A 16352-nucleotide genomic window follows, 5' to 3' on the forward strand; every position below is an offset into this window, starting at 1 on the left:
AACGAGTAGTAATTACTAATAAATGAATGATGTTTAGGAGAATTAAAGAAGGTGGTTAGGAGAGGCATGCCTATTATAAACACACCCAAAAATGAGTAAGATGATCCCGAATACAAAAATGCACACCTACGTCTTCTACAAAAGTACTACTGACCAAATAGGCTTGCCAGTACTCCAACCTAGTCTTTGCACTAGACATGACCAACCACTGGTACTGAAACTCGCTGCCTTAGAAAACAGTAAAGGCAGCGAATAACACTAAACAACACAGGAACAACCTAACAATGAATGTAATTTATTTTAAAATAATCACAATGGTCAAACATTTTTACATTCAAATTTGAATGTAAACACTTAAATGTGTTAACCATTAAATTACATTTTAAATTAATTTAAATTGTAACTTTTAATTTAAAACAACATTTTAAAAACACAACTTGCAACCAACCTTGCGATACATTCAGTACAACTGATACTGTAAATAGGGGCTATTTAGCATTGAAATTAATATAATTTAAAACATAAAACTTTTTAAAAACTAGTTAAATAGGATGTTACATGTTTGAGCTGCAGAGTGGTTAGTCAGATAGTGTTGGGTAAAGTGGCATTAGGGAAGGATGTTTTTATATTTTAATTAAATTACTATGGGCCTAATTTAGAGGTTGGCTGTGGGCTTACTCCGTCACAAATGCAACGAGTATTCTGTCTGCCGTACTAAAAATTCGATAGGCTATAATGGAATTGTAATATGGCGGACAGGATATCGGTCATGTTTGTGACTGAGTAACTCCCTCTGCCAAACTCTAAATGATGCCCTATATTTTGTATTTTATTTTTATTTATTTTTTATTTCTGCTTACCTTTACTAGTTTCCCCTATTAGTTGCAATAGGGAGAGCCCTCAACCCCTCATTGGTGGAAATCTCCACAAATTTGCTGATAGTAGCTTTTTTGTTTGTATATCTGGATGTTGACATCTCCACCCTTTCTTTTGAGGGTGTGATGTTTTGTAAGACTGAATCTAGTATGAGATCTCCACGTGTAAGTTTTGATTTCCATCCATGAGACTTTCACCTAGGTGCAGGTGGTAACCTCCAGTAATAGATGAATTGAGACTTCACATAAGTCTATCTCAAAAGGCTTATTAATTTCTTTAAGTTTTCCATTCGCTGCTTAGTGGGTGTATGTATATGTTTGGTGAAACTTGATGGCTACATCCCTAAGCTATCTCACTTTTTCTGTATTCCCTGGAGGATCCTATGTTAATGTGTTCATACCACACCCTCCAATGGCATTTAGATTTTTCTATTGATAACACAACTTTACATATCCAACTACAGATCGAATTTAACACAGTGTAATCATAGCATTACAGTTGGGCATTACTGTGGCAGTTTAATATGTGTATGAATAGGTGTGTAGAGCAATATTTTTCTACTCAGAAATGGAAATATAATGTGCTCAAAACAAAGAAACCATGGTTTTAGATTTGGGGGAAAAAAATGTACTTTAGACACAGTATATTCATAAATCTAAAGTAATGGATGCTATGGTCCAGAAGAAAGAAAAAGGGCGGTGGGAGTCAGGGCTGTGTACATGCAACTTTACCTAACATTCCTTAATTTCTAACAGTGTCTTCAGTGGAGTGAGTGTTTGTACCTTAAGTTGATTATTCTGCAGCTTTCTCAGCACCATAGCCATATTTCCTTGTTGCAGATTCTGATTGACATTGACGGGAAGCAGGAGTGGAGGGACTGTATCGACATCCCAGGTGTACGCCTGCCCCGGGGCTACTTTTTTGGTGCTTCATCTGTTACAGGAGATCTTTCAGGTATGCCTGTAGAGATGGTGCTCTTCACAGAGGAAATATGGCAGTTTTTCTTTGCTGTATGGTTTGTCTCATTCAAATTGTTAATGGCTACCCTCCAATCCTGCTGTATAAATTCCCCCTGTTGTTCTGTGGATTCATCCCCTTCCCATCCTGCTGTAGAGTCTTCCCATTACTGTGCTTCTGCCAATTCCCCCACCCCCTACATGCTGCAGTAGGTTCTGCCACCCCTTCTCATGCTGCTATCATCCTCACTTCATCTTCTCCCTGGTTCTGCCTACCTCCATTCTCCTCCTCCCCCTTCAAGTGCTGCTTTGAAGCACTCCCCTTCCTCCTCGGTTTCGCCGTTGATCCAACCTCTTTCCTGTGCTGCTCTAAATACTGCCCCTCCCTGTTTTCCTTCTTGTTGCTGATGTAAATCCTCCTCCCCATCCCTATTGCTGTTGCAAATTATTTCCCGACCTCCAAAGCGTAGCTAGGATTTCCCCTCCTTTCTGGTGCTGGTGTTAATTCCCACCCCTTATTTAATGAAAGATCTTAACTATTGAAGCTTTATAAATTAACCTTCACTCCTGCTGTGCCCTTATGTCAGTTACTGTCGGTGCTGCTCTGTTATGCTGTCTCATGGTTTATTCCGTGACAGTCTTGAGCAGAAGTGCTGTGCAATGTTTACCCTCCACTTTCAGGAGACATTAAATAATAGAATGATTTTCTGAAATCCAACATTTAGTAGACCAACACTCGCGAGAGTGTTTTATCCTTGCTTGTAAAGTGTCACGGGTGACCATCTCCAAGAATGTCATGCAGCAAGACGATATGTAGTAGTGCCACTCTGTATCCGCTATACATCTGCCTTGTTCCATCCCTACTGCTGGAATATCGCTTCTAGGACAGTCCTATTCGCCAGTTGCATATGGCAGATAGATGTTCTGAACTGGTCGTTTGCCCTTAAATTTAAAATCTCTTCTGCCATTGCCTGAAGTTGAAATAAAATTGGGTATTTTGGTGTTAGCCCAAATTAGCATGCCCTGAAACCTAGGTGGCTGAGCATGGAAACAGGTTCTCTTTTAGTGTTTTCACCATTAGTAAGTTTATTAGCATGTCTAGGCCACTGGATCAATATGCCTGCCTGGATATTATTTGTAATGACTGAATAGCAGTTGCTTCTTTCACTGACATCTGTGTTTTTATTAGCCCCGTAGTTAGGTCGTTCTAGGCTTTACTTTTGCATCCCTACCCCATGGGAGATTTCCCCCTCCGCTGGCAATTGTTTACTCTTTTCCTGTACCGGCTGTAAAGGATTGGTGATCTTTTTTCAAGTATTAGTAGTGTCAGGGCGTTATTGTATTACCAACATGAGGGATTATTTACTAATATTCTGTGGCGCAAAATGACAAAAGCGTTGTTAAACTGTACAAAGCTGCAGGAGCACTGATGCAGGTATGTATCATAGGCCTTTTTAACTTGCTGCTAGGAAAATCTAATGTCTTATCTATTGTTCAGGGGTCTTTGTGCTGCAGTGGTATATAATGGATATCTGTGTATGTCTCCTCAGATCTTTGTTTATAAATATAATAAAAATAAACATTCGAATAAAAATAAATTAGTATCTCTGCCAATGTAAGGGCCTTCCTGAAATCCATTTTTTATAGAGAACGTGATATTTTTTTTAATGGTCTAAAAAGTCAGGAGTGTGGAATTTTTTAAAATCTATTTGTCCAAGGAACAAAATGATACTACAATCTACTTCTCCTGTATAGATATTCTACTGTGGCTCCTACTTACTTAATAAAGTATGGGTTTTGGCACAGAAACATAATTCGTTTTCTATGTTGTTGTAACAAAAACGTGCAATGGTTTGCAACAGTGCTAAAGTAAAACCTTTTCTAATGGACATCTCTTTCTTTGCCCAGAAAGTTCCACGGCAGAACAAAATCATTATATAATGACGAATTTCTGGTAACATTGTCATCCATTTTCCACAAAAAAAGCTGCAACCGATTTGTTTTGGCTTACTAATATATTAAGCGTTACAATGAGTGTTGGTCAGTAGTTATGACTAGTAAGATTCACAAACCCTAGTGAAGGAGGAATGTATGGGTATTTTAGTGCGTTGCAGGAGCAAAATGTTTCTCAGGAGGCACTGGTCCAGTGTATCTGTGCTGCTCGTAGTGCACCACTGTGCATGCTAGTGTAGGTCTGCAGAGCAAAATGATGCAACCTTTGTAGGAAAGTACCATCTTGCCTGGCATGTTACCCCCATTTTCACTGTATGTATGTTTGTTTTTGCATTGGTCACTGGGATCCTGCCAGGCAGGACCCCAGTGCTCATAATGTATGCCCTATATGTGTTCCCTGTGTGGTGCCTAACTGTATCACTGAGGCTCTGCTAACCAGAACCTCAGTGTTTATGCTCTCTTTGCTTTCTAAAATTGTCACTGCAGGCTAGTGACTAATTTTATCAATTCTCATTGGCACACTGGTACACCCATATATTTCCCTTGTATATGGTACTTAGGTACCCAGGGTATTGGGGTTCCAGGAGATCCCTATGGGCTGCAGCATTTCTCTTGCCAACCATAGGGAGCTCAGACAATTCTTACACAGGACTGCCACTGCAGTCTGAGTGAAATAACATCCACGTTATTTCACAGCCATGTTTCACTGCACATAAGTAACTTATAAGTCACCTATATGTCTAACCCTCACTTGGTGAAGGTTAGGTGCCAAGGTACTTAGTGTGTGGGCACCCTGGCACTAGCCAAGGTGCCCCCACATCGTTCAGGGCAAATTCCCCGAACTTTGTGAGTGCGGGGACACCATTACACGCGTGCACTTTACATAGGTCACTACCTATGTGTAGCGTTACAATGGTAACTCCGAACATGGCCATGTAACATGTCTAAGATCATGGAATCGTCACCCCAATACCAGTCTGGTATTAGGGGGACAATTCCATGATCCCCTGGGTCTCTAGGACAGAAGCTGGGTACTGCCAAACTGCCTTTCCGGGGATTCCCACTGTAGCTGCTGCTGCCAACCCCTCAGACAGGATAGCCCAGCCCAGTCCCAGGAAGGCAGAACAAAGGATTTCCTCTGAGAGAGGGTGTTACACCCTCTCCCTTTGGAAATAGATGTGAAGGGCTGGGGAGGAGTAGCTCCCCCAGCCTCTGGAAATGCTTTGATGGGCACAGATGGTGCCCATCTCTGCATAAGCCAGTCTACACTGGTTCAGGGATCCCCCAGCAATGCTCTGGTGCCAAACTGGACAAAGGAAAGGGGAGTGACCACTCCCCTGACCAGTACCTCCCAGGGGAGGTGCCCAGAGCTCCTCCAGTGTGTCCCAGACCTCTGCCATCTTGGATTCAGAGGTGCTTGGGGCACACTGTACTGCTCTGAGTGGCCAGTGCCAGAAGGTGACGTCAGAGACCCCTCCTGATACGTGCTTACCTCTCTTGGTAGCCAAACCTCCTTTTCTGGCTATTTAGGGTCTCTCCTGTGGGCTATTCCTCAGATAACGAATGCAAGAGCTCACCAGAGTTCCTTTGCACTTCCCTCTTCGACTTCTGCCAAGGATCGACCGCTGACTGCTCCAGGACGCCTGCAAAACTGCAACAAAGTAGCAAGACGACTACCAGCAACATTGTAGCTCCTCATCCTGCTGGCTTTCTCAACTGTTTCCTTGTGGTGCATGCTCTGAGGGCTGGCTGCCTTCACCCTGTACTAGAAGCCAAGAAGAAATCTCCCGTGGGTCGACGGAATCTTCCCCCTTCCAACGCAGGCACCAAACTTCCGCATCACCGGTCCTCTGGGTCCTCTCTCATCCTGACGAGCGTGGTCCCTGGAACACAGGAGCTATATCCAAGTGACCCCCACAGTCCAGTGATCCTTCAGTCCAAGTTTGGTGGAGGTAAGTCCTTGCCTCCCCACGCAAGACAGCAAACCTGTGTACTGCGTGATTTGCAGCTGCCCTGGCTTCTGTGCACTTCTCCAAGGATTCCTTTGTACACAACCTAGCCTGGGTCCCCAGCACTCCGTCCTGCAGTGCTCAACCCGCTGAGTTGGACTCAGACGTCGTGGGACCCTCCTGTTGTGACTCTGTGTTCACAGATCTTCTAAGTGCCTGTTCCAGTACTTCTGTGGGTGCTGCTTGCTTCTGCGGGGGCTCCCTGAGTTTCTGAGCGCCCTCCCTGTCTCCTCCTCCAAGGGGCGACATCCTGGTCCTGCCTGGTTCCCAGCAGCACCCAAAAACCTCCACTGCGACCCTTGCAGCTACCAAGGCTTGTTTGCTGTATTTCTGCCTGGAAACACTTCTGCAGCATCCAGCACGTTGTGGGACATCTTCCATCCAAAGGAGAAGTTCCTAGCCCTTTTCGTTGTTGCAGAATCTTCGGCTTCTTCCACCTGGAGGCAGCCCTTTTGCACCATCATCTGGGGTTTCCTGGGCTCCTGCGCCCCCCCGGTCACTATCGCGACTCTTGGACTTGGTCCCCTTCCTTTACAGGTCCTCCGGTCCAGGAATCCGTCTTCAGTGTTTTGCTGGTGCTTGTGGTTCTTGCAGAATCCCCCTATCACGACTATTGTGTCTTTCTGGGATAGTAGGGTAACTTTACTCCTACTTTTCAGGGTCTTGGGGTGGGGTATCTTGGACACCCTGACTGTTTTCTTACAGTCCCAGGACCCTCTATAATCTCCCATAGGCATGGGGCCAATTCGCATTACAGGTTTGTAGTATATGGTTTGTGTTGCTCCTAGGCCTATGTCTACCTATTGCATCCTATTGTGATTCTACATTGTTTGCACTACTTTTCTTACTGTTACTTACCTGTTTGGAGTTTGTGTACATATAACTTGTGTATATTACTTATCTCCTAAGTGAGAGTATTCTCAGAGATACTTTTGACATATTGTCACTAAAATAAAGTACCTTTATTTTTAGTAACTCTGAGTATTGTTTTTTCTTATGATATTGTGCTATATGATATAAGTGGTATAGTAGGAGCTTTGCATGTCTCCTAGTTCAGCCTAAGCTGCTTTGCCATAGCTACCTTCTATCAGCCTAAGCTGCTAGAAACACCTCTATTCTACTAATAAGGGATAACTGGACCTGGCACAAGGTGTAAGTACCACAAGGTACCCACTATAAGCCAGGCCAGCCTCCTACAACCTTCATATACACATTTGTTGTACTGCTACTTGTACAGCAGGTGCGTATTAAAGAATATATCATCGCAAGTTAGGTTACATATTTAGAAATAGCGCTTAGAGTTGGAGTCCTGATTGGGTATTCCTGTTACCGTAGTCAGAACGTCTTTAAGTGCCCTATGTTTGCCTTTTGAAGGGTATGAATAGCAGAGAGAGATATCCCAGAACGACCTGATTGTTGTAGTTGTGACTGTTATGTTCCAGCAGTGCTCACATATGGTGTTCTGGCAGACATTTGGGATGGGGTAAATTTGATGTAGCGGGGTGAGACATTATTACATTTTAGAAGTAAAGCTCTTAGATTTTTAGGTTTCCTCTTTTTAATTGTAGGACTGTGCTGAGTTGGAGCTGATGCTTTTGGGATACTACTTGGAGGAGTTATTTCACTAGAAATAGAACCTTTCAAATAAAGCGTAGGTTTACGTGTGATGATGTTGGCCGAGGAAGCAAAAAAGAAATGACCGCAATCCCAAGAAAATGATTTCCATCTTGTCTGATTTAAGATCTGTCTCACAAGATGTACTTATATTTTGATACCAATCCACTTTGAAATTCCTGGCATGGGGTTGTGTGTAAGGGAATCAGAAGGCTTTCTCCAATGTATAGTTGTCACTTTTCAGAATATAAGGTGAGACTCCAGTGTTTTGGGGAGGGCTACAGAGTTTAGAGTGTTAGAGTGTGCGGTTCTCCGACAAACAGCATAGGCACTCTGCAGACATACAAATCTCTGCAGATATGAATTTGTGGAACAGTGTCTGATCTCGCGCTTTTTTTTTTTTTTTTTTTTTTTAAACTAACAGGGAGCCATAGGAAAATGTTGCCATAGGAAAGTTCACGTCTAGACAATTTTCACTGCCCTGCTGTGTTCTCGGGGTTCGTCATTGAGCCGCACATTATTCAGTGTGTACGTGGTGCCCATGGCAAGATTGATTGATTAATTCTTATGGCTTTTCGATCGTTTAACTTGCTGATGACACCCAAATTGTGGTGTCGATTTCCAGTGTTGTGGAGGATGTCTCGCGACTCTTCAGTAGCTGTATGAGGGAAGTGGTTGGCTGGATGAGACATAATTCCCTTCAACTAAACTATGGAAAAAAAAACGAGATCATCCTTGGTAAGGCTGTTTCCTTTTGGGATTCTGCTTAGTGGCTACAACACTTCCTTAACTTATGAACTTGGAAGTGTGTTTTTTATTTTTATTTATTTTACTCCAATCTGACATTCTCTGATCATTTCTATACGCTTGCTCCCACCTGTTTTTGGCTTTTAACAATGTTGAGGAATATTTTTCCTTTCATCTCTTTCAATCTGCAGAAAACAGTGGTCAAGATACTAATATTCTCCAAGTTGGATTATTGTAATGCCCTTATTTGAGCATTCAGCAAAGCTTTTTGAATAGATTACAAATTATACTGAATGCTGCTGCTGAGTCTTCTGAGAGTATCTAGGTTTAAATCTGTTTCCTTCATACTAGCGGAGCTCCACTAGCTACTGATCAGAAAGTGAGTTGCCTTTAAGACACTGTTTGACCTATAAATCTCTGCATAATACAGGCCCAGGGAACGTGAGCAAGTCCTTTTCCTGGTACGTGCCCAGGAGAGCCCTTCATTCCAGGACGTCAAAAATTGTGATTATGCCCAAATGTAATAAAGTTTCTTGGTGGGGCAGACGTTTTGTCTTTTTAACCTGTAAATGTTGGAATAAACCGCCTATCCAGTTAAAAAAAAAAAAAAAAAAAAATCTGCCTAACTTGACATGCTTTAGGAATCATCTGAAACTTGGCTTTATGCGGTACAATATTAGCCCAGGCTTTGCTTAAATGTTTGGCTCCTGCATTTTATATCCTTCCTACATTACTTCCCTTGCACATGCTAGTGCCAAGACGCCCTTGGGCATTCGCTGTGCTTTATAAATTATATCAGTATCGATAAAGTGAGAGGCACCATGCACATAGCGAAATGCCCACTCCCTTACAAACGCAGCTTACAAACATAGCCACAAAACACATGTTACTCTGAACTTTATGCAGAAAATGGATATCTCCAGCAGGGTTTCCTTCCTGCAAACACACCACCACAATGGTTTTAAACTGATGCCTGTATAAAGCTGTAGGACAGAGAAATTAGTGTTATGACATAGTGGGCTGCTGTGGTGAAATGTTGCTAAAGATTTGGTGAAGCTTTAGGGAGTCCAACACATATTCATAATGATTTTATAGATGTAGAGGCCATGGGAGATCACAGAGCTAGGGACAGGGCCAGGAAGGGAATGGGTGAACCTGAAGGCAGAATAAAGGCATGAATAAAGCCAGAGGGAGAGGAATGAAAGGCCCAAAATTGCAGCTGCATATAATGGGCATGCGTAGAGAATACCAAAGGGGCCAAGGATGCATAGGAGGTGCTTATGTAAGTGTTTCTTTGTCATGCTCCCACTGTCTTTGAGGTCTCGGTGTAGTTCGGCAATATTTTCTGTTTTGAGAGACGGGCAGAAACTATTTTTCTAATGCCTTTGGGGTTCTCTTCTTATTGGTGAAGAGCTGCTGGGGAAAATATGACTACCGGTAGTTTGCCATTTATCTCTGGGGTGGCTCTGACCTTAATTGGAGTCTGTGGAGACAAATGGCCCAGAAGGTGCGGGGGGGGGGAGGGGTGTGTGTGTGTGTGTGTGTGTGTGTGTGTGTGTTGGGGGGCTTATCTTGCTGTTTCATGCGTCCTTGCTACCCTCTCCAAGATACCTAGAGACAGAGCTAATAGCTCTTGAGTGTTGAGGGCCTCTATATCTAGTGGTTTTTCATTGCAAAGACCTGTTAGGGGTGCTATGGTCAAAACAATTCCAACCTCAAAAGGGACACTGCCAGATCTCCGAGCCAGACCTTGTCCTGAGAAGCCATGACTTCTATGCTGGAATGGCCTTCAGGCTACCGTTCAGGGGTCCTCATCTCAAGGAGCCTCGTCATTTGTGATCTCTTCAGGATCTCATCTAGTACCATGTTTGCACTTATCTTTTTTTTGTTTTCCTGAATTTACCTATATAGTTTTCCTCTTTATGTAAGGGTATGCATACTTTCCTGGCTGGAAAGTTTCATGGTTGGTTGGAACCCTATCATTCAAACAACCAGGGTGGATTCATGTTGACTGTCTTCCTCGTGAAGTGTTATGGTGTGTATCCTGCAAAAAAAAATCACTTTGTTTTAATATGGTCTGGTAGGAGTAATTTTAACCGACTTTAGTACAACAAAGATTTTGCCGTTCTACCCCATGTTCATTATATTTAGCTGTCATGCAATAAGGGACAGCTTTTCCCTGCCTTCTTTTGGCCCTGCTAAATTGACAGGTTTTATGATGAGGCTTTGGTGGGGGGGTTAGGGAATTGGGGGGGGGGGGGTGTAAACCTCCCATCTCTCTTCAGAAGGTGCAATAACCACTAGAGTTATCTTAACACTTTTATTTTTATGGGAAAGCTGGTGGATGTACAAGGAACTTTGCAGTGCCGTTAAAACTGCTACACAAAGGAAGTAATAAATATAAAAACATTCAAGTGTTTGTCAGAGGCCCTGCTGGAGAAATGCCTTCCTACTGGCTGGCCTGCAGATCCCCTGGGAAAGTGTCAGAGGGGCCACCAGGGGCCTGCGGACCACAGGTTGGGAACGATTGCCCTAGAGAATAAATAGCTTTTGATAAAGAGGCGTTCCAAATTTGGCAACTGATTCTCCTGAGCTATTTTTGCTATATGCAAGTAAATCTTTGATGCATGACCTAGCCGTACTTTCACTGATTTAATTGTTTATAACCGCTTCCCATGTATGTTTTGCGATGCTTTTAAATTGTTCTTATGTAAAAACTCAAAGCCAGTGCTGCCAAATTAAACATTGAAAGCGCCAGCTCAGTTATTCCATGCAATCCTGTGATGCTTTTTAGGAGTGGAAAGACAAAACTACAGCCATCTACCTACCACTTTAATAAAAAGGGAGACCTGAATAGTGGTTTCTGGCATGAAAAGCTGGAGATATTGCTGATACATTCCAAGATACTTGAACTCGTATCAAACCTCCACTTTGTTTGTCTGCTTTTAAGTTGTCAAATCTTCTTTTTCTATCTTCATCAGATTAATCTTGAGCTAATGGGTGGACCAGTATTTACTGATTCTGTAAAAATAAAATAAAAAAAATGAAAATACTGAGGCTTTGTACTGGGATCCAGTTCCAGAGGGGATGGTTTATTAGGTCACAGCCTACCAGACCGCGCACCTGTCTGATTTACAAAAGACATTGTCTGGACTTTCAGACTATTGACATAAGAATACATTTGGCTTGTTGATTACCACTGGCTTTGTGATTCGTAACCCACACTTTCTGGCTTTCCATTTTCTGGCTTTGTTGGCTTTAGGCACTCCAGGTTCAATTTATCACTCCTGTTGTCTAAACCGTGTTTTCTGTATCCTTCCACAAACTCATGTTTTGTTTACAGGCCTTTAAATCTTGTTCTTATCTTGTCACATTTGCTGTGCACTCAAAGACAGAGGTCAAATGTCAGGCGTTGTCGTCCAAGCTTGCTAGATTACTTTTCTTTTTCTGACTTCTAAGCGAGAGGATTTATGGGACAATCTTGCTGGATACTGGGGGTAGGAAAGATATTGTTTTCTAGCACACAACATTTAAAAGAACTGTGTAAGTATTTCAGAATTATGAACGCACAAATGAAGCACATTTTTTATTTCTGAAGTGTGTTGCAAACAAATACTTTAATATGATCAAATGAATCCTAAAACTAGGTGATGCAAATTCCATACACTTTTGTCTGTACACTATATAGTAGTATTAGTAAAATGGTATGTCTGTGCAAATGCAATGATAATTTCAAATAAAATGTGTTGTCTGTAGGGGTAGTGTGCTACCACACCATGAATACTCTACACCACTCCACTCCACACTGCGCTTCTCTACTTTACCCTGTACCACTCTACCCTATGCCAATGGGCTCTTTGCCGCTCTGCACCACTGCACTCTACACCACTCCAGTCTTGGGCCACACCAGTCTACTCTGCACAGCTCCACTCTATGCCACTGCACTTTACGCCAATACACTTTACTCTGTAACACTCAACTCTATGCCCCTGCACTCTGCCAATCCACTGTATGCCACTCTAATTTACTCTGCACCTCTGCACTGGAGAAGAACACCGTTATATTCTGAGCCTCTCCACCCAAACTGCATTCTATCCTACACCACTTCACTCTGAAGCAATATACTCTACGCCACTCTACACTCTCCAACTCTCTGCTCTTAACCACTGCACTCTACGCCAGTGCACTCTACACAACTGCACTGTCACTCCACTCTGCCACTCTACACCACTGCACTCTGACACTCTACTCTGCAATGCTCCACTCCTTGCCACTCTCCTCTGCACAACTCTACTGTATGCCACCGCATTCTATAGCACTATATTCTGCACCACTCTGTTACTGTACTCTATGCCACTGCACTCTACCACTCAACTCTGTTATGCACTCTATGCCACTGCACTCTGTGCGACTCGAGTGGTGTGGAGTGGCGTAGACGTGATGCAGGGGGCAGTGAAGCTGCTCTCCTCCCATCACTGTAAGGAAATGCCTTCCTTGGCATGGTTACCCCCTGACTTTTTGCCTTTTGTTGATGCCAGTTATGATTGAAAGTGTGCTGGGACCCAGCACCAGTGTTCTTACCCTAAACTGTACCTTTGTTCCCACAATTGGCACAGCCCTGGCACACAGATAAGTCCTTTGTAAATGGTACCCCTGGTACCAAGGGCCCTGTTGACAGGGAGGGTCTCTAAGGGCTGCAGCATGTATTATGCCACCCTGGGGACCCCCTCACACAGCACATGCACACTGCCTCCACAGTTTCATAATGGCTACACGGAAATCTGGGAAGTTTGGTATCGCACTTCTCAGCACAATAAATGCACGCTGATGCCAGTGTGGGATGTATTGTAAAATACACCCAGAGGGCATCTTAGAGATGCCCCCTGAATACCAGTCCGACTCCTAGTGCTTTTCACCTCCCCCTGCAGGAACTGCAACTGCCAGTGGTGAGCCTCAAAGGCTCATGCGTGTTCTTACAGCACCCAGGGCATCCCAGCTAGTGGAGCTGCCTGCCCCTCCAGCTACTGCCCCCAGTTTTGGGGGCAAGGCTGGAGGAGATAATGAGGAAAACAAGGAGTCGCTGCCCACCAGTCAAGACAGCCCCTAAGGTGGCCTGAGCTGAGGTGACCCCTGCCTTTAGAAATCCTTTATCTTGAGTTTGGAGGATTTCCCCCAATAGGAATAGGGATGTGATCCCCTCAGGGAGGAGGCACAAAGAGGGTGTAGCCATCCTCCTGGACAGTAGCCATTGGCTACTGCCCCCCAGACCTAAACACACCCCTAAATTTTGTATTTAGGGGCGATGCTGAATAGTATATGGTACCCAGGGTAATGGGGTTCCAGGAGATCCCTATGGGCTGCAGCATTTCTTTTGCCACCCATAGGGAGCTCAGACAATTCTTACACAGGACTGCCACTGCAGCCTGAGTGAAATAAAGTCCACGTTATTTCTCAGCCATTTTTCACTGCACATAAGTAACTTATAAGTCACCTATATATCTAACCCTCACTTAGTGAAGGTTAGGTGCAAATTTACTTAGTGTGAGGGCACCCTGGCACTAGCCAAGGTGCCCCCACATCGTTCAGGGCAAATTCCCCAGACTTTGTGAGTGCGGGTACACCATTACACGCGTGGACTACATATAGGTCAATACCTATATGTAGCATCACAATGGTAACTCCGAATGTGGCCATGTAACATGTCTAAGATCATGGAATTGTCCCTCCAATACCATTCTGGTATTGGGGGGACAATTCCATGCATCCCCGGGTCTCCAGCATAGAGCCCGGGTAGTGCCAAACTAACATTCCGGGGTCTCCACTGCAGCTACTGCTGCTGCCAACCCCTCAGACAGGTTTCTGCCCCCCTGGGGCCTGGGCAGCCCTGGCCCAGGAAGGCAGAACAAAGGATTTCCTCTGAGAGAGGGTGTTAATCCCTCTCCCTTTGGAAATAGGTGTGAGGGCTGGGGAGGAGTAGCCTCCCCCAGCCTCTGGAAATGCTTTGATTGGCACAGATGGTGCCCATCTCTGCATAAGCCAGTCTACACCAGTTCAGGGATCCCCCAGCCCTGCTCTGGCGCAAAACTGGACAAAGTAAAGGGGAGTGATCACTCCCCTGACCAGTACCTCCCAGGGGAGGTGCCCAGAGCTCCTCCAGTGCGTCCCAGACCTCTGCCATCTTGGATGCAGAGGTGTGAGGGCACAATGGACAGCTCTGAGTGGCCAGTGCCAGCAGGTGACGTCAGAGACCCCCTCTGATAGGCTCTTACCTTTCTTGGTAGCCAATCCTCCTTTCTTGGTAGCCAAACCTCCTTTTCTGACTTTTTAGGGTCTCTGCTTTTGGGAATTCTTCAGATAACGAATGCAAGAGCCCACCAGAGTTCCTCTGCACTTCCCTCTTCGACTTCTGCCAAGGATCGACTGCTGACTGCTCCAGGACGCCTGCATAACCGCAACAAAGTAGCAAGAAGACTACCAGCAACATTGTAGCGCCTCATCCTGCCGGCTTTCTCGACCGTTTCCTGGTGGTGCATGCTCTGAGGGCTGTCTGCCTTCACCCTGCACTGGATGCCAAGAAGAAATCTCCCATGAGTCGACGGAATCTTCCCCCTGCTAACGCAAGCACCAAACTTCTGCATCACCGGTCCTCTGGGTCCCCTTTCATCCTGATGAGCGTGGACCCTGGAACACAGGAGCTGGGTCCAAGTGTGTTCGACAGTCCAGTGGCCCTTCTGTCCAAATTTGGTGGCGGTAAGTCCTTGCCTCCCCACGCCAGACAGTACTCCTGTGTACTGTGTGAACTGCAGCTGCTTGGGCTTCTGTGCACTTTTGCAAGACTTCCTTTGTGCACAGCACAGCCTAGCCCAGGTCCCCAGCACTCCGTCCTGCATTACCCAATTTGCTGAGTTGGATTCCGACGGTGTGGGACCCTCTTTTGTGACTCTGAGTCGACCGCTGTCCTCAGATCTTCTAAGTGCCTGTTCAGGTGCTTCTGCGGGTACTGCCTGCCTCTGCGAGGGCTCTCTGTGTTGCTGAGCGCCCCCTCTGTCTCCTCCTCCAAGGGGCGACCTCTTGGTCCTTCCTGGGCCCTAGCAGCACCCAAAGTCCTCAACAGCGACCCTTGCAGCTAGCAAGGCTTGTTTGCGGTCTTTCTGCGTGGAAACAACTGCATCCTCCAGCACGCCGTGGGGCATCTTCTGACCAAAGGAGAAGTTCCTGGCACCTTCCGTTGTTGCAGAATCTTCAGCTTCTTCCACCCGGAGTCAGCCGTTTTGCACCTTCATCCGGGGTTTAGTGGGCTCCTGCCCCCCCCCCCCCCCCCCACCCCCCCTCCCCGGACACCTGCGTGACTCTTGAACTTGGTCCCCTTCCTTTGCAGGTCCTCAGGTCCATGAATCAGTCTTCAGTGTTTTGATGTCAGTTGTTGTCCTTGCAGAATCCCCTATCTTGACTTTACTGTCTTTCTGGGGTAGTAGGGTAACTTTATTCCTACTTTTCAGGGTCTTGGGGTGGAGTATCTTGGACACCCTTAGTGTTTTCTTACACTCCCAGCGACCCTCTACACACTACACTAGGCCTGGGATCCATTTGTGGTTCGCATTCCACTTTTGGAGTATATGGTTTGTGTTTCCCCTAGGCCTATTTCTCCCTATTGCATTCTATTGTGTTCTACAATGTTTGCACTACTTTTCTAACTGTTACTTACCTGATTTTGGTTTGTGTGCATATATTTTGTTTATATTACTTACCTCCTAAGGGAGTATTGGCATATTGTAACTAAAATAAAGTAGCATTATTTTTAGTAGCTCTGAGTATTGTATTTTCTTATGATATAGTGCTATATGATATAAGTGGTATAGTAGGAGCTTTGCATGTCTCCTAGTTCAGCCTAAGCTGCTCTGCTATAGCCACCTCTATCAGCCTAAGCTGCTAGAACACCTCTAATCTACTAATTAGGGATAACTGGACCTTGCACAAGGTGTAAGTACCACAAGGTACCCACTATAAGCCAGGCCAGCCTCCTACAGTTACCCCTCTTTTTCCTGTACTTCTGCATCTCCCTTGACAGTAGAAGAGGGGTGCAGGCTTCAATCTGAAGCCAGTGCGAAACACTTAGAATAAACAGAGCTGGTCTGATTGGGCACTGTATGGCCAGTAACTTGGACAGAATGCTCAGCTCGAATTGGATAATCCTACA

At 44.9% G+C, this 16352-nt stretch overlaps 1 protein-coding gene across 2 annotated transcripts in view; it reads left to right on the top strand.

Moving 5' to 3' along the window:
- LMAN2L (lectin, mannose binding 2 like) overlaps positions 1-16352 on the top strand; it is an 89459-nt gene that overhangs the window by 55763 nt on the left and 17344 nt on the right. For both annotated transcript variants that reach the window (XM_069214404.1, XM_069214405.1), the window contains one exon: positions 1716-1830. In XM_069214404.1, coding sequence (XP_069070505.1) covers positions 1716-1830 — 115 coding nt within the window. The remainder of the gene's footprint in view (positions 1-1715; positions 1831-16352) is intronic.

This window comes from Pleurodeles waltl, chromosome 11 (genome assembly GCF_031143425.1).
Source record: "Pleurodeles waltl isolate 20211129_DDA chromosome 11, aPleWal1.hap1.20221129, whole genome shotgun sequence".
Lineage (NCBI taxonomy): Eukaryota > Metazoa > Chordata > Amphibia > Caudata > Salamandridae > Pleurodeles > Pleurodeles waltl.